Source organism: Papio anubis, chromosome 20 (assembly GCF_008728515.1).
Source record: "Papio anubis isolate 15944 chromosome 20, Panubis1.0, whole genome shotgun sequence".
Classification (NCBI taxonomy): Eukaryota; Metazoa; Chordata; class Mammalia; order Primates; family Cercopithecidae; genus Papio; species Papio anubis.
This window is the reverse complement of record NC_044995.1, coordinates 41,667,151-41,689,026: the sequence shown is the minus strand read 5'-3', so window position 1 is coordinate 41,689,026 and position 21,876 is coordinate 41,667,151. Positions and strand designations below refer to the sequence as shown.

Sequence of the window (21,876 nt, the reverse complement as noted above, 5' to 3'; positions counted from 1 at the left end):
GGCAACAGAGTGAGACTCCATCTCAAAAACAATTAAAAGGAATCATCTGCTCTTACGCTTAGTCTCTCCATCGGACTTGCTCCTCCTGGGCGTGCGAGGTTTGGAAAGGGGTTTGGGAGGGCTGTTGGCATCTGCCATTCCCACTCTATGGTCTTCACCTCTTGCTTGGTTCCCGTTTTCTAGACATCCATTCACTTCCCGGTTGCAAGCATGAGCACCGTTCTCCAAGGACAAATCTTTATTTAAAAGGGATTTGACTTTAGCCAGGTAGCCCTCCTATAGCAGGAAAGGATAATTTAAGTAGCAGTGAATGTAAACAAGTGTCAGAGAACAAGGAAACACATGTGTTTCCATCATCATCATCATCATCATCATCATCATCATCAGGCAATGAGGACAGCTGGGGATCTTGCTGCCTCCGTGGTCACAGACAAGTTACTGGGAGGAGACATTTTTCTAGAGGCTGGGATGCTGAGAACTGACTTACCTCAGATAATTCTTCTTTACGTAATTTGGTTTCCAAGTCACATAACTGATTCTTTATTTCTGTTTGCAGAAATTCATGCAAGAGATTCAATTTCTCCTTCACACATTCCTGAGGGAAGGATATAGGTTTAGCGGTCCCCAGATTCCCAAGCTATTCACTAATGGACTAACACACAAATTACTGAGCTGCCTGGTCACATCACAATGACTGAACGACAGGCAATGCTGTCTCGGCCAAAACACAGTCATGAAATGTGTTCAGGGAATTTCCATTAGGATCATTTCACTCCTGTCTCCAAAGTGGTGAAAAATGGAAAAGCTGGAGGTGAGATGGAGACTTATGGTTTACAAGAACAATACTGTGCTTCTGTAAAGTGTTGGCCAGGCACAGTGGCTCACACTTGTAATCCCAGCACTTTGGGAGGCTGAGGCAAGTGGATTGCTTTGAGCCCCAGAGTTCAAGACCAGCCTGGGGTGACATGACAAAATCCCATCTTTACAAAAAATACTAAAAAACTGGCCGGGCGCAGTGGCTCACACCTGTAATCCCAGCACTTTGGGAGGCTGAGGTGGGTGGATCACGAGGTCAGGAGATCAAGACCATCCTGGCTAACATGGTGAAACCCTGTCTCTACTAAAAAAAAATGCAAAAAGATTAGCCGGGCGTGGTGGCGGGTACCTGTAGTCCCAGCTACTTGGGAGGCTGAGGCAGGAGAATGGCGTGAACCTGGGGGGCAGAGCTCGCAGTGAGCCAAGATCGCGCCACTGAACTCCAGCCTGGGCAACAGAGCCAGACTCCGTCTCAAAAAAAAAAAAAATTAGCTGGGCATGGTGGCTTGAGCCTGTAGTTAGAGCTACTCGGGAGGCTGAGTGGGAGGATCACTTGAGCCTGGGAGGCGAAGGTTGCAGTGAGCCAAAATTGTGTCACTGCACTCCAGCCTGGGCTACAGAATGAGACCCTATCTCAAAATAACAACAACAAAAACACAATAAAACAGTGTTACCAGAACCAGTTACAATCCAGAGTAGATTGTTTAGGAACTGAGATTGGTTAAAAAAAAAAAAAACACAGGCCAGGCGCAGTGGCTCATGCCTGTAATTCCAGTACTTTGAGAGGCCAAGGTGAGCAGATCACGAGGTCAGGAGTTCAAGATCAGCCTGGCCAACATGGTGAAACACCATCTGTACCATTAATATAAAAATTAGCTGGGCGTGGTGGCAGGCACCTGTAGTCCCAGCTACTCAGGAGGCCGAGGCAGGAGAACTGCTTGAACCCAGGAGGTCGCAGTGAGCCGAGATCGTGCCATTGCACTCTAGCCTGGGCCACAGAGAAAAACTCCGTCCAAAAAAAAAAAAAAAAAAAAAAACCAAACAAACAAAAAAAACCACCCAACTATTAGCAGCAAATTAGTGCTGACATTCACCAAGAGTATCCAAATTATCTTTGAAATCATGGGAAAAAGTGCGAAATCCATTTAAAGAAAACAAACCTCTTTTCATGATCCACAAAGTATGTCAGTCACATTTGGTAGCAAGAAAAATTTTAAGGTGGAGATTACCTTTTCTGTTAAGCTGTCTCTTTCCAAATCTTTGAGCCTGGGAGGAAGAAATAGGGGAGAAAATACAAATACTTGTTAAGCAACTTCATTTGCCTGTAAGAATATCACAGTTCTAAACAAGTTTTGGACAGAAGCAAGTTTAACGTATGAGTGTTAGAAAAACCAAAGCTGGCTTTTGTCTCCCCACAAGAGTCTAGAGTGTCCTACTGGAATGCCTAATGCTAAGAAGTCATCTGATCTGAACAAGCTTCCCCTTTTGGGGGCCATTTTTCTGATGACTGTGAGATTACACAGCAGCTCTGTAACAGAATATGTATATGTGTGTGTGTATACATATATATGTGTGTATATATATGTCTATACACATATACATATGTGTGTATGGAGTGCAGTGGTGCGATCTCAGCTCACTGCAACCCTTGCCTTCTGGGTTCAAGTGATTCTCACGCAGTCTCCCAAGTAGCTGGGATTACAGGTGCCACCAGCCTGGTTAATTTTTTGTATTTTTAGTAGAGACAGGGTTTCACCATGTTGGCCAAGCTGGTCTTGAATTTCTGACCTCAAGTGATCCGCCTGCCTCCATCTCCTGAAGTGCTAGGATTACAGGCGTGAGCCACAGTGCCTGGCATGCATATATACATATAATTTTTTTTTTTTTTTTTTTTTTGAGACAGTCTCCTTCTGTCAACCAGGCTGGAGTGCAGTGGTGCAATCTCGGCTCACTGCAACCTCTGCCTCCCAGGTTCAAGCTATTCTCCTGTCTCAGCCTCCCAAGTAGCTGGGACTACAGGCGCCCGCCACCACGCCCAGCTAATTTTTGTGTTTTTAGTAGAGACAAGGTTTCACCATATTGGTCAGGCTGGTCTTGAACTCCTGACCTTATGATCTGCCCGCCTTGGCCTCCCAAAGTGCTGGGATTACAGGCGTGAGCCACCACGCCCGGTCTAATTTTTTTTTTTTTTTTTTTGAGATGGGGTTTCACTCTTGTTGCCCCGGCTGGAGTGCAATGGTGCGATCTCAGCTCACCACAACCTTCACCTCCCGGGTTCAAGCGATTCTCCTGGCTCAGTCTCCCGAGTAGCTGGGATTACAGGCATGCACCACCATACCCAGCTAATTTTACATTTTTAGTAGAGACAGGGTTTCTCCATGTTGGTCAGGCTGGTCTCGAACTCCAGAGACCATGCCCAGCCTATATATTTTAAAAGGTACCAGGGACCGGGCATGGTGGCTCACACTTATAATCCCAGAACTTTGGGAGGCCAAGGCAGGCGGATCACTTGAGCCCAGGTGTTCAGACTAGCCTGGGCAACATGGCAAAACCCTGTCTCTACAAAAATTAGTGGCTGGGTGTGGTGGTTAATGCCTGTAATCCCAACACTTTCGGAGGCCAAGGTGGGTAAATTACCTGAGGTCAAGGGTTTGAGACCAGCCTGGCCAACATGGCAAAACCCCGTCTCTACTAAAAATACGAAAATTAGCTGGGTGTGATGGTGGGTGGCTGTAATCCCAGCAACTCGGGAGGCTGAGGCAGGAGAATCGCTTGAACCCAGGAGACAGAGGTTGCAGTGAGCCGGTCACGTTGCCCAGGCAAGAGTGCAATGGCAAGAGTGAAACTCCATCTCAAAAAAAAAAAAAAGCTGGGTTGGTGGTACGTGCTTGTGGTCCCAGTTAGTTAGCTGGGAGGCTAAGGAAGGAAGATCACCTGAGCCCGGGAGGTCGAGGCCACAGTGAGCCATGATTGCATCACTGCACTCCAGTCTAGGCAACAGAGTGACACCCTGACTCAAAAAGATACCAGGAAAGGAGGGGCAGGTCATACAGTTGGGGCCCTTTACGTAAGGGAAATGACCTACAGCTGGTCTTTCTCCAGTTGGGTCTGACCACAGCCCATAACAAGGTGTGCCACAGTATGGCCAGTGTCAGAATGAGTAGCCCAGGGCCACAGGACACTGGGGGAACAGCCAGTTAATATTCCTAAAGGCCTGGTGGGGGGTGGTGGCATTTTAATGAGGATGAAATGGGGGAGTGAAGCATCCAGGGAAGCAAGGGGTACCCACACACAGGGCGGATAGAGGTGAAATTAGAGGAGGTGGCTGGCGCCTCCCCAAATAACTCATTCTTCAGGATGTCTCTAACTAATCATTCCTAAATGTAGAACTGCCAGGAGTTTCCCTGGGAAATCGTGGTCTGATTTGATTACTGACAATTAGTGGCTTGACTCTTTCGGGGACAAAAAGGGAAAACATAAAAGAACAATAGCTGGGTGCGGTGCTGTGGTGCTGAGTGCCCGCAACCCCAGCTACTCAGGCGGCTGAGGTGGGAGGACGGCTTGAGGCCAGGAGTTCGAGTCCAGCCTGGGCAACATAGGGAGATCCTATCTCTTCAGAAAAAAATAAAGGAACAATAAGAGAAGGTACCAAGGAAAGGGAAGGGAACACAGAGGCTGTTGTTCCCAGCCTGGATGCTAACTGCAGACGTGGAATGAGAACAGGTCTAACCAGCTGGGTAAGTGTCTGTTGGTGGAGAGAAGGTGCCCCAGGCAGGGACCAGGCCACTGCCATCTCTGGACCTTCCCACCCAGCACCCGCACAGACAGGTGCTCAGTTATCATTTGCCTGAAAGGCAGAAGTGGCTCCTCCAGGCTGGCCTTCCTAGAGGGCAAGTACAGGCAGTAGCATGAGGAATGCTTTGCTGGACCGATGTCTTACAGCGGCTGCTCTGGGTCATGCGGGCCCTGATTCCCCACCAGCGCTGCTCACATCTGAGCACCTGCTGAATGCCAAACCCTGCTCCAGGCAATGAGTTAAGTGATTAAATGTAGGTGCCACTAGGCAGGGACTTCCTGACTTGCTGCATGGTTAGGAAAGACTGCTCTGTAGGGCCAGGTGCAGTGGCTCACGCCTGTTATCCCAGCACTTTGGGAGGCCGAGGCAGGCGGATCACAAGATCAGGAGATCAAGACCATCCTGGCTAACACAGCGAAATCCCGTCTCTACTAAAAATACAAAAAAGTGGGCAGGCGCAGTGGCTCAAGCCTGTAATCCCAGCACTTTGGGAGGCTGAGACGGGCGGATCACGAGGTCAGGAGATCAAGACCATCCTGGCTAACACGGTGAAACCCCGTCTCTACTAAAAAATACAAAAAACTAGCTGGGCGAGGTGGCGGGCGCCTGTAGTCCCAGCTACTTGGGAGGCTGAGGCAGGAGAATGGTGTAAACCCGGGAGGCGGAGCTTGCAGTGAGCTGAGATCCGGCCACTGCACTCCAGCCTGGGCGAGAGAGCGAGACTCTATCTCAAAAAAAAAAAAAAAACAAAAAAAAAACACTCTGTAAAAGAGACACTTCGCACCCTGCAAACACAGTGGTAACATAGACTGCATATTATATATACTGCATCAGTTGGACTCAAGGTGCTATGAGGTGAGACACAGTAGCTCACACCTGTAATCCCAGCACTTTGGGAGGCCAAGGCAGGAGGATCATTTGAGGTCAGGAGTTTTGAGACCAGCCTGGGCTACATTGAGAGATCCAGTCTCTCCAAAAAAAAAAAAAAATGTAAAAATTAGCCGAGTGTGGTTAGTCTGCACCTGTGGTACCAGCTACTTGGGAGGCTGAGGTGGTAGGACCGCTTGAGCCTGGGATGTTGAAGCTGCAGTGAGTTATGATGGCACCGCTGCACTCCAGCCTGTTCAGCCTGGGCAACAGAGCAAGACCCTGTCTCACAAGGAAAAAAAAAAAAGATGCTTTGACATCAGGATTTCCAGGAGCACAGGGAACCTCTTCCGGGCAAAAGTCATTCTACCCTTGTAGCAACTGGGGTCCGAGGAGAGCCTTAAGTCAGGAGGGCTACAGAAACTGGTACTTCCAGCCAGAGGCACACAAGCTGTGGTAACAGCATTACACTCGATTTCTCAGTCACTCTGCTGAGAAAACTGGAAGGACATGGCTTGTACCTCTACCAAGCTAGCCAGTCTCCCGATCCCGAGGTTGCCTGGGGTGTGAAGGACAAGGTTCAACTGACTGCGGAGAATGGGTCTGCTTTCTTTCAACCCCTCCTATGAACTGGGATATTTAGCCTGGCAAAGAGAAGAATAGAGAAACCTTCAAAATCCCTAGAATGTCTCATCCAGTGGAGACTGGATTTAACCTGCCTGGCCCCAGAGTGGCAGGTGGGATCCCAGGCAGGCACCCAGGAGCTGGCAGGAGGGTCACTGTAAAGACACCCTTCCCTGGTAAAACTGTGATGACACCAATCACACCTGCTGAAGCCAGGAGGGTCGCGGACGGCCAAGAAGGAAGTAGCAGAAGACTCAGAATGCCGGCTTAGCGCATAGCCTGAGACCCTATGATTCCTTCCTAGTGTTTCCCTCGGAGATGAGCCCTCTTCAGAGGGAAGATAAGATATATATATATAAACAGTTGGCTGGGCACAGCAGCTCACGCCTGCAATCCCAGCACTTTGGGAGGCTGAGGTGGGCAGTTCACCTGAGGTCAGGAGCTCGAGACCAGCCTGGCCAACACAAAGAAACTCTGTCTCTACTAAAAATACAAAATTAGCTGGGTATCTTGGCGCATGCCTATAATCCCAGCTACTTGGGAGGCTGAGGCAGAATCGCTTGAACCCGGGTGGCGGAGGTTGTGGTTAGCCAAGATCACGCCATTGCACTCCAGCCTGGGCAACAAGAGTAAAACTCCATCTCAATAAATAAATAAATAAATATATAAACAGCCACAGAAGAATAAGGCAAATATGGCTCACGCCTGCGGGCTTCCCAAGATAAAGGGTGTAACAGCCTCAGGAAGGAATTGAGAGCTCTGTGCGAACCGGGCACAGGAAGCTGCTTAAATAGGCGGACCATCGAGAAATGGCTGCCTCTGGAAACACCCAAGAAACAAACGCCAGACTGGTCACACACAGAGAGGGAAAGGCACCTCCAGAGAGGAGGCTGGCGATAGTCGGAGGGAGAGCAGAAGCATCACACTTATCAATCTTATTCCATAGTTAACGAACCACCAAAGCAGTCAAGGGGAAGTAGAACCCGTGATATCAGAGCCATGTTAAGAAAACTAACCCAGCAGAGGTATCTAGTATAGATTGGATAGGAAGAAGTTATAAAATGTTAGATTACTCTAACACCTCTATGCCAGAAATGCTGGTCTGAAATATAGCAGACCATGGCTGGGCACAGCGGCTCATGCCTGTAATCTCTATACTCGGGAAGCCAGAGCAGGAGGATCACTTGAGCCTAGGAATTCGAGAGTAGCCTGGGCAACAGAGCGAGACCCTGTCTACAAGAAAAAATAATTAGCTGGGTGTGGTAGAATGCACCTATAGTCCTAGCTACTCGGGAGGCAGAGGCGGGAGGATCACTAGAGCTCAGGAATTTGTGACCAGCCTGGGCAATACAGTGAGACCCTGTCTCTACAAAAAAATAGTAATTAGCTGGGTGTGATAGCATGTACCTGTACTCCTAGCTGCTCAGGAGGCCAAGGCGGAAGGATCACTAGAGCCCAGGAATTTGAGACCAGCCTGGGCAACATAGTGAGACTCTGTCTTTACAAAAAATAGTAGTTAGCTGGGTGTGGTGGCATGCACCCATAGTCCTAACTACTCAGGAGGCTGAGGCGGGAGGATCACTAGAGCCCAGGAATCCACGACTAGCCTGGGCAACACAGTGAGACTCTGTCTCTACAAAAAATAGTAATTAGTAATTAGCTGGGTGTGCTAGCATGTACCTATAGGCCTAGCTACTCGGGAAGCTGAGGCGGGAGGATCAATACAGCCCAGGAATTTGAGACCAGCCTGGGCAACACAGCAGAGACCCTGCCTGCCTAAACAAAAAATAGTAATTAGCTGGCTGTGGTAGCATGCACCTGTGTTCCTAGCTACTCAGGAGACTGAGGCAGGAGGATCACTAGAGCCTAGTGAGCTATAATTGTGCTGCTGCATTCCAGCCTGGGTGACAGAGCAAGACCTTGTCTCTAAAAATATAGTGGACCATGCAAGACAAGTTACAAGTCTGTCAACCCAGCTTCTTCAGGCTGGCTGCATGGCAGCTGAAGCAGGGCTGCCCAAGACAGCATCTGCAGTAGGCAAAAGAGTAGACCCACTGGGCACGGTGGCTCATGCCTGTAATCCCAGCACTTTGGGAGGCTGAGGCGGGCAGATCACCCGAGCTCAGGAGTTCAAGAGCAGCCTGGGCAACATGGCAAAACCCCATCTCTACTAAAAATACAAAAATTAACCGGGCTTGGCCCGGCACGGTGGCTCACGCCTGTAATCCCAGCACTTTGGGAGGCCAATGCAGGCGGATCACGAGGTCAGGAGATCAAGACCATCCTGGCTAACACAGTGAAACCCCGTCTCTCCTAAAAATACAAAAAATTAGCCAGGCGTGGTGGTGGGCACCTGTGGTCCCAGCTACTCGGGAGGCTGAGGCAGGAGAATGGCGTGAACCTGCGAGGCGGAGCTTGCAGTGAGCCGAGATCAGGCCACTGCATTCCAGTCTGGGCGACAGAGTGAGACTCTGCCTCGAAAAAAAAAGACTCATAGTATAATAATTTTTTTTTTTTTTTTTGAGACAGGGTCTCGCTCTGTCGCCCATGCTGGAGTACAGTGGCATAATCATGGCTCACTGCAGCTTCGACCTCATGGGTTCAAGTGATCCTCTCACCTCTGCTTCCTGAGTAGCTGGGACCCCAGGAGCATGCCACCATTTTTGGCTTTTTTTTTTTTTTTTTTTGAGACGGGGGTGGGGGTCTTCCTATGTTGCCCAGGCTAGTCTTGAACTCCTTGGCTCAAGCGATCCTTCTGCCTCGCCTCCCAAAGTCCTGGGATTACAGGCATGAGCCACTGCACACGGCCTAGTCTAATAACTTTTACACATACTGGGACCAAAATGCGTGTGTGACTCACTTTCTTGCTAGATTCACTTTACTGCGGTAATCTGGAACCAAACCCACAGCATCCCCACTGTATACACAGGACCACAAAATTAACAGGTGACGAAGGGCTTTGGACAGCTGCTGCTCTCAACACATCTATACCGATGAGCTCAGTCTTCCTAACACCCCTGTGGAGCAGGTAGCCCCACCCCCTTTTTATAGATGAAACACCAAGGCACCAAGAAGTTCAATAACTTAGCCATACAGCTGGCAAGTAGGGCGGGATGTGAACCCCAGCAGTCTGCACCCCTAGAATTCTACCACAGGGGAGCAAAACAAAAAGAGGTAAGTCAATTTTGCCTTATTCAGTATGTACTAGTAGTAGCCAAGGAACTGGAGTTAAGGAGTTCAAGACCTAGCTTAATCCAATCACAGAATGACTAGCAGATAAGAAAGCTGTAGTAGTTACAAAAGCTAATCAGTTGTGCGAAGGAGGCTGCTAGCATTAATGTGTTAATCCAGGCTGTACAGGTGAAAAGCTAGCATGCAAGCATTCGAGTCTATTGTGCTCCAAGCTACAGATAGAGTGAATATGGCAGACATGCTCTGGTAACAGACTCTGAAATAATCACTAATTTCAGTGTTATAATGGCACCATGTGGGGTACACCGACAAGATTCAACACTCTTATTGTGGGGAAGCAAGCCTAGCTGTCTGAGAGCAGGCTTAAGAATCAATTAATAGGCCAGGCACGGTGGCTCACGCCTGTAATCCCAACACTTTGTGGGGCTGAGACGGGCGGATCACTCGAGGCCAGGAGTTCAACACCAGCCTGGCCAACACAGTAAACCCTGGTTTCTACTAACAATAAAAAAAAATTAGCTGGGTATGTTGGCGCATGCCTGTAATCGCAGCTACTCGGGAGGCTGAGGCAGGAGAATTGTTTGAACCCGGGAGGCGGAGGTTGCAGTGAGCCAAGATTTCACCACTGCACTCCAGCCTCGACAACAGAGCGAGAGTCCGTCAAAAAAAAAAAAAAAAAAAAAACATCAAACAATGAACCAGCTGGACACCATGGCTCATACCTGTAATCCCAGCATTTTGGGAGGCTAAGTCGAGTAGATCACTTAAGGTCAAGAGTTTCAAACCAGTCTGGTCAACATAGCAAAACCCAGTCTCTAATAAAAATACAAAAATTACCTGGACTTGGTGGCGGGCGCCTGTAATTCCAGATACTTGGGACGCTGAGGCAGATTTGCTTGAACTCAGGAGGCGGAGGTTGCAGTGAGCCGAGATCATGGCCACTGCACTCCAGCCTGGGAGACACAGCAAGACTCAGCCTCAAGGGGGAAAAAAAAAATTAGCTGGGCGTGGTGGTGCACACCTGTAATCCCAACTACTTGGGAAGCTGGGACAGGAGAATTGCTTAAACCCGGGAGGCGGAGGCTGCAGTGAGCTGAGATCACACCATTGCACTCCAGCCTGGGTCACATAGCAAGACCCTGCCTCAATTTAAAAAAAAAAAAATCTAAGTTTCAGGTACTGTTGGATGCCATGTTTGTTTATTTTTCATATAATGAAATATTTTCAAAATGTTAAAAAAAAAATCTGTGGAGTGAGTCATATAAACTGCAGTTTCAATGTCTACCACATGGTCAAAAGCAGTCCTCCAAAACTCCAATGCCTACAGTGAAGCAATCTGAGTTCAAAGAAATGTGGAACCTAGGGTCAATGGTGGATTGTAAGGCTCACCTAATGGTATTCCAATTCAGCCAAACAAAATATTTGCACAGGGCCAACAGAGCCCCTGAGCCAGTGGCCTATTGGCAACCCCAGTTGAAGGGAAAGGCTTTGGCAAGCAGCAGACCTTAGCAGGAATTCCTGCTTCCTGGCAGTTAACTCCTCCAGCATCCACTTTTAAGAACTCTTGAGGAATAATGGCCGGGCCCAGTGGCTCACGCCTGTAATATCAGCCCTTTGGGAGGCCAAAGCAGAGGATCACTTGAGCCCAGGAGTTCAAGACCAGCCTGGGCAACAAAGCAAGACCCTCATCTCTAAAAAAAAAAAATTTTTTTTTTTTTTGAGACAGAGTTTTGCTCCTGTTGCCCAGGCTGGAGTGCAATGGCACAATCTCGGCTCGCTGCAACCTCCACCTCCTGCGTTCAAGCCTCCTGGGTTCAAGCGATTATCCTGCCTCAGCCTCCTGAGTAGCTGGGTTTACAGGTGCCCGCCACCATACCTGGCTAATTTTTTTTTTTAGTACAGATGGGGATTCACCACGTTGGCCAGGCTAGTCTCAAATTCCTGACCTCAGGTGATCCACCCATCTTGACCTCCCAAAGTGCGGGGATTACAGGCGTGAGCCACTGAGCCCGGCCTTCTAAAAATTTTTTTAAGGATTAGCTGGGCATGGTGGCATGTGCCAGCTACTCAGGAGGCTAAGGCAAGAGGACTGCTTGAGCTCATGGGTTTGAGGCTGCAGTAAGCCATGACTGTGCCACTGCATTCCAGCCTGGGTGACACAATGAGATCCCGTGTCTTAAAAGAAAAAACTTAAAAAACAAGCTAAGTTAGCCACTAGCATATGAACCTTTATGTGCCATGCATATTCTCATTTAACCAATACCACCTGAAAACACATGTCATTATTCCTAGACTATGGATATAGAGGTGGCATATGCTTGTTTAAGATCATCGAGCCAGTGGAGGCCATGTTTTCAAGAAGGCTGGGCAGGCCAGGTATAGTGGCTCACACCTGTAATCCCAGCACTTTGGGAAGCTGAGGCAGGAGGATCGCTTGAGGCCAGGAATCGAAGACCAGCCTGAGCAACATGGCAAGACTCCGTCTCTACAAAATTAAAAAAGGGAATAAAAAAGGAAGGCCAGGCCCAAACTTCTCTGAATTGGGTCTAACATCATGAAGCCAGGTACTTTTGTAACTTCACTTCCATTCCATTTTAAATCAAGTTTTATCTTGGGAGGATACTGGCACAGATGATTCAAGAAGGTATATACCCACTAACTGGTTAAGAAGTGGTTTGACTATAATCCCAGCACTTTGGGAGGCTGAGGCGGGTGGATTACTTGAGGTCAGGAGTTCGAGACCAGCCTGGCCAACATGGAGAAACCCCAACTCTACTGAAAACACAAAAATTAGCCAGGCATGGTGGTGGGCACCTGTAATCCCAGCTACTCAGGAGGCTGAGGCAGGAGAATCACTTGAACCCCGGAAGTGGAGGTTGCAATGAGCTGAGATCACGCCACTGCATTCCAGCCTGGGTGACAGAGCAAGACTCCATCTCAAAATAAAAAAGTTGTAGTTAAGGCATGGTGGCTCATACCTGTAACCCTAACCTTTGGGACACAGAGGCAGGAGGACTGCTTAAGGGCAGGGGTTTAAGACCCACCTGGGCAATATGGTGAAACCTCATGTATACAGAAAAAACTAAGAAAGTCAGTTGGGCATGGTGGTGGTCGCCTATGGTCCCAGCTACTCAGGAGGCTGAGGATCCCTTGAGCCCAGGAGTTCAAGGCTACAGTGTGTTATAATTGTGCCAGGGCACTCCAGCCTGGACAACAGAGTGAGACTCATCTCTAAAAATAAAATTGTTGTTGTTGTTTTTTTTGTTTGTTTGTTTGTTTTGAGACAGGGTCTCACTCTGTCACCCAGGCTGGAGTGCAGTAGCACGATCTCGGCTCACTATATACAGCCTCAATCTCTGGGGCTCAAGTGATACTCCCACTTTAGTCTTTTGAGTAGCTGGGACTACAGGTACATGGCACTACTCCTGGCTAATTTTTGTATTTTTAGTAGAGATGGGGTTTTGCCATGTTGCCCAGGCTGGTCTCAAACCCCTGGTTCAAGAGATTCATCCGCCACTGCCTCCCAAATTGCTGGGATTACAGGCGTAAGCCACAGCACCCAGCCTTCAAAAAAAAAAGTAGGGGGTCGAACCAAATATCCATCCCTCCCCAAAGACCCAAATCAGAACTGGCCTGGCCCAACCAGGCCAGTTAACAAGCCCAAGGAAATAGAAAAATGGCAAAGAGTGCTTTCACAGATTCAGCTGGAAGTGTCCAGGCCTGGTGAGGGTTCCTATGCCTCATGCACACCTCCCTTGAACAAGTTGTCAGGAATGAATAGATGGCGTTCATGGACAAGGGGCTGGGACCACTGCTCCCACTGATCCTGTGCACGGAAGTCGGACAGAGGCATGAATTGCTAAAGCCAGGGCCTCCAACATTAGACACACACACTAAAGAACACACCCATGAACACACGCAAACACACACGAAAGTGTAGCCAGTTCTCAATAGCAAGACTTCCCTGATGCCCACGGCTCACAGGCACAGATTTATAGGAAAAGACCAACCATGGAGCCTTCACGCTTCCCGGGCCCTGCGCGGCATTGCACGGTTCAAGTTCCTGCCAAAACACAGACTTTCCCAAGGAGCAAGGAACACACAGTCCCAAGTGACAGAATGAGTCCCCCCTACGGAAGGCTGGGCTCTCAAACATGAGCCAGCCCAGCCCGGGCCCCGACCGGTGACGTCCGTCTCTGGAGGCCGCCATCGGGATGCACAGCTTTGGGGGAAAGGCACTGAACTGAGGGACCCCCCACCAGAGAAGCGCCACCGGGGACCGGGCCGGACACCGGAAGTGGAGGCCGAAGTGCCGGTGCCCGAGGGGTGTCCGTTGGCCGCGGGCTGCCCACTTCCTGTGCTACCAAGCTGGAGGCAGGAGCCCGGCCCACCGCTGCTTAGAGAAGGGGACCCCGGAGACGAACCCAAAGCTTACTGTATTTGGGGATCAAAAGAGAACCCCCACCCCGCCCAGTTTCTAGCCACCAGGGAGCTACGGGAGAATCCACAGCCCATTTTGGCGCCAAACAGCCCGGGCACGCGCGACCGGAAGTGCCACTCTGCCCGCGCCAACTGCCGCTGCGCGCCGCACCACCCCACGCATGCGCGCCCGTCTGTCAGCAGCGGCCACTGGCCACCCCGAGGGGAAGCGACCCCCCACCCAGCGCCCTGCCTGGCCCCCCGAGTCCGCGTTCCCCCCACGGTACCTACCGCCTGCGGACATCGTCGGGCAGTGAGATGGCCGGGACGGCCAGTGTGGGCACCCGGGCTGGGGCGGTACGCGCCGGCATCTCGGAGGCTGCAGCAGACGCGACGGCGGCAGCGCAGGCGCCCAGGCTTTTCGCGCGGAAACCGATGGGGAGGGGCGATGAGCGGAGGCGGCGTCTACCACCCCAGTCCGGGCGCGGGGAGGGGGGAGCGGATGTACCAAAAGGAAAGAGGCGATACCCTGTGCAGAAGGATGGAACGGAGCAGGCCATGCCCAGGGACCACGCATGCGCGAGGCGGTCACGCACCCCCGCGCGGAGCAGTGGGCTCGTCCAAGCTCCGCGGTTTGCTGGGAGGTGGGCACGGTGCCCGAGGCATTCATTCATTCATTCTTTCAGGTGTGATGGGGATAAAGCAGCAAGAAGCCCCCAAGGGCTTGTGAGAGCCCTTGAGTAAAGTCCTCAGTTCCAATTCAACCTCCATCTATTTGCTGGCTGTACGACCTTGGATGGGTCACTAGGACTCAGCCTCTGTGTCCTCGTCTGTAAAACGGGGTAATTGCACCTACTCTAGAAAATCTTGAGTATGCACAGAATTTGTAGCTAGTACCAAGAATCTCACAGTGTATAGAGACCCGTGCCACTTCTATACCCAGTGTGTGTGGGGTTTTTTGTTCCCCTTTTTAAGCACCACGTGGCTTATGCCTGTCATCCCAGTACTTTGGAAGGCCAGGGCAGGAGGATAGCCTCCTGATTTAAGAGAAACCACATCTCTTAAAAGAAAAAAAGGAAAACAAAAATTAGCTAGGCGTAGTGGCGTGTGCCTGTAGTATAACTACTCCAGAGGTTGAGGCAGGAAGATCGCTTGAACCAGTGAGGCAGAGGTTATAGTGAGCCATGATTGCGCCACTGCATTCCAGCCTGGGAGACAGAGCAAGACCTTGTCTCAAAAAAATAAAAATAAAAAGTAAAAATAAATTAAGAAGCACTATACCAGGCGCAGTGGCTCATGCGTGTAATCCCAGTGCTTTGAGAGGCCCAGGTGGGAGGATCGCTTGAGGTTAGGAGTTCAAGACCAGCCTGAGCAACATAGGGATACCCCATCTCTACAAAAAATACAAAGATTCGCTGGGCATGGTGACATACACCTGTAATCGTACCTACTCAGGAGGCTGAGGTGGGAGGATGGCTTGAGCCCTGGCAGTATAGGCTGCAGTGAGCTATGATTGGGCCACTGGACTCCTGCCTGGGCGACAGGGTAAGACCCTGTCTCACTCTGTCACGCCGGCTGGAGTGCAGTGGTGAGATCTCGGCTCACTGCAACCTCTGCCTGCCAGGTTCAAGCGATTCTCATGCCTCAGCCTCCCTAGTAGGCTGGGATTACGGGCGTACTCCACCACGCCTGGCCAATTTCTGTATTTTTAGTGGGAGAGACAGGGTTTCACCATGTTGGCCAGGGTAGTCTGGAACTCCTTACCTCAAGCAATCCACTTGCTTCAGCCTCCCAAAGTGCTGGGATTATAGGCCTAAGCCACCGCAACTGGCCGGAATTTTTTTTTTTTTTTTAAGCACCAGAACACGGGGGAAAGATTGTGTCTTTAACAAATGGTGCTGAGATAACTGTATAACCACATATAAAAGAATGAAGTTGGACCCTTACCTTACACCATATACAAAAAACACAAAATTGATTAAAGACTTAAACATAAGACCTGAAACTATAGTGCTCCTAGAAGAAAACATGGGGAAAAGTTTCATGACATTGGATTTGGCAATGATTTCTTGGATATGACAGCAAAATACAGCCAACAAGAGAGAAGATAGACAATTGAGTTGGCATCAAACTTAAGGATAGCTATGCAGCAAAAGAAATGACCAACACAGTGAAAAGGCAACCTATAGGATGGGAAAAAAAAAAAAAAAGTTTGCAAACTATATTATCTGGTAAAGGGTTAATATCCAGAATATAGGAAAAATTACAGCCAGGCACGGTGGTTCATGCCTGTGATCCCTGTACTTTGGGAGGCCCAGGCAGGCAGATCGCTTGAGCCCGGTAGTTTTAGACCAGCCTGAGCAACATGGCAAAACCTCATCTCTACCAAGAAAAGAAAAAAAAATTATATAAAAAATAAATTACTACTGGTCAGGCTCGGTGTCTTACGCCTGTAATCCCAGCACTTTGAGAGGCCAAGGCAGGTGGATCACCTGAGGTCAGGAGTTTGAGACCAGCCTGGCCAACATGGTGAAACACTGTCTCTCCTCAAAATATAAAAATTTGCTGGGCGTGGTGGCACACACCTATAATCCCAGCTACTCAGAAGGCTGGGGCAGGAGAATTGCTTGAACCCAGGATATGGAGGCTGCAGTGAGCCGAGATCGCACCATTGCACTCCAGCCTGGGAGACAAGAGAGAAACTCTGTCTCAAATAAATAAATAAAAATTTAAAAAATAGGCCGGGCGCGGTGGCTCAAGCCTGTAATCCCAGCACTTTGGGAGGCCGAGGCGGGTGGATCACGAGGTCAGGAGATCGAGACCATCCTGGCTAACATGGTGAAACCCCGTCTCTACTAAAAATACAAAAAAACTAGCCGGGCGTGGTGGCGGGCGCCTGTAGTCCCAGCTACTTGGAGGCTGAGGCGGGAGAATGGCGTGAACCCGGGAGGTGGAGCTTGCAGTGAGCCGAGATCGCGCCACTGCACTCCAGCCTGGGCGACAGAGCGAGACTCCGTCTCAAAAAAAAAAAAAAAAAAAAAAATTTAAAAAATAAAAAATAAATTACTACAACGCAACAACAAAAACTCGATTTAAAAATGAGCAGATGGGTTGGGTGCGGTAGCTCATGCCTGTGATCCCAGCACTTTGGGAGGCCAAGGCAGACAGATCATGAGGTCAGGAGATCAAGACCATCCTGGCTAACATGGTGAAACCCCATCTACTAAAAATCCAAAAAATTCGCTGGGCGTGGTGGCAATCGCCTGTAGTCTCAGCTAGTCAAGAGGCTGAGGCAGGAGAATGGCGTGAACCGGGAGGCGGAGCTTGCAGTGAGCCAAGATCATGCCACTGCACTCCATCCAGCCTGGGCAACAGAGCGAGACTCCATCTCAAAAACAAACAAAAAGAGCAAACGACTTCAATACATACTTTCCCAAAGAAGATATGCGAATAGAAAACAAGCATATTAAAAGATGCTCAACATCACTGGTCATCGGGGAAGTGCAAATCAAAACCACAATGAAATATCCCTAAGACCCCTTAGAATGGCTACTGTCAAATAATAAGTGTTGGTGAAAATGTGGAGAAATTGGAACCCTTATGCACGGTTGAGAGTCAAATAAAATGGTGGAGCTGCTATGAGAAACAGTGTGGAAGTTCCTCAAAAAATTAAAAATAGAATTATCATATGATCCAGCAATCCCATTTCTGGATATAAATTCAAAAGAATTGAAAAGAGGATCTTAAAGAGATATTTGCATACCCATCTTCATTGCAGCATTAGTCACAACAGCCAAGAGATAGAAAAAAAAAAAAAAAAAGGAAGATCATATTGCTTCTAAGAGATGGAGTCTTGCTTGCCCAGGCAGGTCTCAAACTCCTGGGCTCAAGGCATCCTCCTACCTCAGCTTCTCAAGTAGCTGGGACTACAGGTATGTGCCACCATAATGGGCTAATTTTTTATATTTTTTGTAGAGACAGGATTTTTCCATGTTGCCCAGGCTGGTCTCGAACTCCTGAGCTCAAGCAATCTGCCGGCCTTGGCCTCCCAAAGCACTGGGATTACAGGTGTGAGCCACTGCACCCAGCCTAATTCAGTCTTTAAAAAAGAAAAAATGGCCACGTGTAGTGGCTCATACCTGTAATCCCAACACTTAGGGAAGCCAAGGCAGGCAAATCACCTGAGGTCAGGAGTTCGAGACCAGCCTGACCAACATGGAGAAACTCCATCTCTACTAAAAACACAAAATTAGCCAGACGTGGTGGCTCATGCCTGTAATCCCAGCTACTCCGGAGGTTGAGGCAGGAGAATTGCTTGAACCCAGGAGGTGGAGGTGAAGGTAAGCCAAGATTGCACCATTGCACTCCAGCCTGGACAACGAAAGAAACTGTCTCAAAATAAATAAATAAATAATATAAAAGTAAAAATACAAAATTAGCTAGGTGTGGTGGCACACACCTGTAATCCCAGCTACTCAAGAGGCTAAGGCAAGGCAATCGCTTGAACCTGAGAGGTGGAGGTTGCAGTGAGCCGAGATCCCGCCATTGCACTCCAGCCTGGGTGACAAAAGTGACACTCCGTCTCAAAAAAGAAAAAAAGAAAATTATCTTTCTCAGAAAAGAAAAAATAAAAATATCTTTTTTTTTTTTTTTTTTTTTGAGACGGAGTCTTGCTCAGTCGCCCAGGCTGGAGTGCAGTGGCGCAATCTCGGCTCACTGCAAGCTCCGCCTCCCGGGTTCACGCCATTCTCCTGCCTCAGCCTCCAGAGTAGCTGGGACTACAGGCGCCCGCCGCCATGCTTGGCTAAGTTTTTGCATTTTTAGTAGAGACAGGGTTTCACTGTGTTAGCCAGGATGGTCTCGATCTCCTGACCTCGTGATCCGCCTACCTTGGCCTCCCAAACTGCTGGGATTACAGGTGTGAGCCACCACGCCTGGCCTGAAAAAATATATTATATGCTACAACATGGATGAACCTTCAGGATATTACGCTCAGTGAGAACTTAATCACACAAACATAAAATACCGTAGGATTCCACTTATGCAGCATCTAAAGTAATCAAAATCTTAGAAACAGAAAGTAGAATAGTGGTTACCAAGGACGGGGGAAGGAGGAAAAGGAGTCACTGTTCAAGAGTTTCAGTTTTACAAAATGATTCCAGACATCTGTTGCACAACAATGTGTATATACTAAACTGCACACTGAAAAATTTATAAGATGGTAAATAAAATACTATTAGTAAACGGGGCTAAGGTTTTTTTTTTTTTGAGACCGAGTCTCGCTCTATCACCCAAGCTGGAGTGCAGTGGCACAATCTCAGCTCACTGCAACCTCCGCCTCCTGGGTTCAAGCGATTCTCCTCCCTCAGCCTCCTGAGTAGCTGGGATTACAGGTGTGCACCAGCACCACACCCGGCTAATCTTTGTATATTTAGCAGAGAGTGTTTTGCCATGTTGGCCAGGCTTGTCTTGAACTCCTGACCTCAAGTGACCCGCCCACCTCGGCTTCCCAAAGGGCTGGGATTATAGGCATGAGCCATGACACCCAGCCCTAAAAAGTACTTTCCCTTCAACAATAAGAAGCACCAAAAAGGAGTTTAAAATTCGGGCATATTTTTACATTTTTGTATTACAAAATATTTGTATTATAAAATTCACAGTGAATGTGTTTATATGCATGTACACACTCACGCACACACAGTTCCCCCAACAGCTGGTGGGGAAGGGTCATTCTGGCCAGAAGTGAACCCTCACACAGACCCCCCCGTTTGCTATGAATTACTCACACATGGCAGGACCCAGGAAGACTGAATAATAAGACAAATTCCCAGTGGTTAATATTGAATCAGCACTGATGTATTCTACCAGGTTCTTTAGATAACTTTTTTTTCTTTTCCAATTTTTTTTTTTTTAAATAGAGACAGGGTCTCGCTATGTTGCCCAGGCCAGGCCAGTCTTGAACTCTTGAGCTCAGTTACAGGCATGAGCCACTGTGCCTGGGGCTTTTTGGTGTTTTTTTTTTTTGAAATGGAGTTTCGCTCTGTCACCGAGGCTGGAGTGCAGTGGTGCGATCTCAGCTCACTACAAGCTCCGCCTCCTGGGTTCACGCAATTGTCCTGCCTCAGTCTCCCGAGTAGCTGAGATTACAGGTGCACACCACCACGCTTAGCTAATTAGCTAATTTTTTGTGTGTTTTTAGTAGAGACGGGGTTTCACTATGTTGGCCAGACTGGTCTCCAACTCCTGACCTCGTGATCTGCCCACCTCAGCCTCCCAAAGTGCTGGGATTACAGTTGTGAGCCACTGTGCCAGGCCATTTTGTTTTGTTTTGTCTTTTTGAGATAGGGTTTCACTTCCGTGTCTCAGACTGGAATGGAATGGTGTGCAATCTCAGCTCACTACCACCTCCACCTCCCAGGCTCAAGCAATTCTTTTGCCTCGGCCTCCCGAGTAGCCAGGAATACAGGCACACACCACCACACCTGGTTAATTTTTGTATTTTTTTGTAGAGACGAGGTTTTGCCATGTTGCCCAGGCTAGTCTCTAACTCCTGAACTCAAGCGATCCTCCTGCCTCGGCCTCCCAAGGTGCTGCAATTACAGGCCTGAGCTACTGTGCCCAGCCTTCTTTTATTTTGAGACAGGGTCTCACTCTGTCACCCAGGCTGGAATGCAGTGGCACGATCACCATTCACTGCAACCTCAGCCTCCCAGGCTCAAGCAATCCTCTCATCTCAGCCTCCCAAGTAGCTGGGACCCACAGGGACACACTACCGGGCTTGAGACGGAGTCTCGCTCTGTCGCCCAGGCTGGAGTGCAGTGGCCAGATCTCAGCTCACTGCAAGCTCCGCCCCCCGGGTTCACGCCATTCTCCTGCCTCAGCCTCCCGAGTAGCTGGGACTACAGGCGCCCGCCACCTCGCCCAGCTGGTTTTTTGTACTTTTTAGTAGAGACGGGGTTTCACTGGGTTAGCCAGGATGGTCTCGATCTCCTGACCTCGTGATCCGCCCGCCTCAGCCTCCCAAAGTGCTGGGATTACAGGCTTGAGCCACCGCGCCTGGCCTTTTTTAATATATTTTTGTAGAGACAGAGTGTTCCATGTTGCCCAGGCTGGGAATTATTTAATTTAATCCTTAACAACCATAAAGGTAGGTAGCAGGACCCTGCTTGCCATGGCCTGAAATATTCGTCACATAGGACTCTCAGACACCACTTACCCAAGATCATAGACTCACTCAGCAGTAAGGACCATGAATCCAGCTGTCTTTCATCCAGAACCTGAGGGCAAAACAGTGGCCCCAGGGATGGCCAGCTGTCCAGGCCATGGGAGACCAAAGAGATAGCACTTGAAAGAAGCTGGACTAGGATAGGATCAGAACGGGAATAATAGAAGTCATTCTTACCAGAGTGGACCTTAGGCCCATAAACCTGTCAGAACTCGTGATCAGGACCCCTAACCCACCTTAGAGCCAGGGGAGGAGATAGAAGAAGGGACAGATGAACAGACTTCCCACTCAGGGACTTCAAGGCAAGGAGAACAGTTGCATTTATTGGGGACTTCCTCTAAGCTAGATTTCCTTTGTAACAGCATTGTCAACCTTGTCAGGAAGAGATGGCTTGACCCATCTTCCAGATACGGGTAAAAAAACACAGAGATATGGAAACGATTTGCCTTAAGGGCACCCTGCAAGTTGGAATTTGCTTCCAAGTTGGGCGAAAAATCCAGGCATCTCCTTTCATGCCTCTCCTCGCCTCAGATACTAAACATTAGCAAGCTCTGCTGGTTCTTCCTCTGGAATACAAGCCAAGTCTTTCTACTTATCCACGCTCCTGCTACCCTAGCCCAAACTGCCATCATCACGCACCTGGACTTCATTCTAGAAGCTTCCTCCCTGACCTCCCAGCTGCCCTGGAGAATCCCTTCCAAATGCTTCAGCTAGAAAGCTTTATTTTATGTATTTATTTATATTATTATTATTATTATTATTATTATTTTGAGACGGAGTCTTATTCTGTCGCCCAGGCTGGAGTGCAGTGGCACAATCTCAGCCCACTACAACCTCTGCCTCCCGGATTCAAGCAGTTCTCCTGCCTCAGCCTCCCTAGTAGCTGGGATTACAGGCACTCGCCACCACGCCTGGCTGATTTTTGTATTTTTAGTTA

General features: G+C 49.0%; 1 protein-coding gene across 4 annotated transcripts in view; it reads right to left on the bottom strand.

Annotated features, from left to right (window-relative positions):
* DNMT1 (DNA methyltransferase 1) overlaps positions 1 to 14,316 on the bottom strand; it is a 61,683-nt gene extending 47,367 nt beyond the window's left edge. The window contains exons 1-4 of one of the 4 annotated variants that reach the window (XM_031659939.1): positions 14,006 to 14,316; positions 2,046 to 2,082; positions 488 to 595; positions 57 to 276 (exon numbers count right to left, since the gene is read on the bottom strand). In XM_031659939.1, the coding sequence (XP_031515799.1) occupies positions 57 to 276; positions 488 to 595; positions 2,046 to 2,082; positions 14,006 to 14,274 (634 nt within the window). In that variant the 5' untranslated portion in view covers positions 14,275 to 14,316. Of the gene's footprint in view, positions 1 to 56; positions 277 to 487; positions 598 to 2,045; positions 2,083 to 14,005 lie in introns of those variants that run through there. The other 3 variants (XM_031659938.1, XM_031659937.1, XM_031659940.1) reach the window with 3 other exon arrangements.
* Positions 14,317 to 21,876: the final 7,560 nt, after the last annotated feature.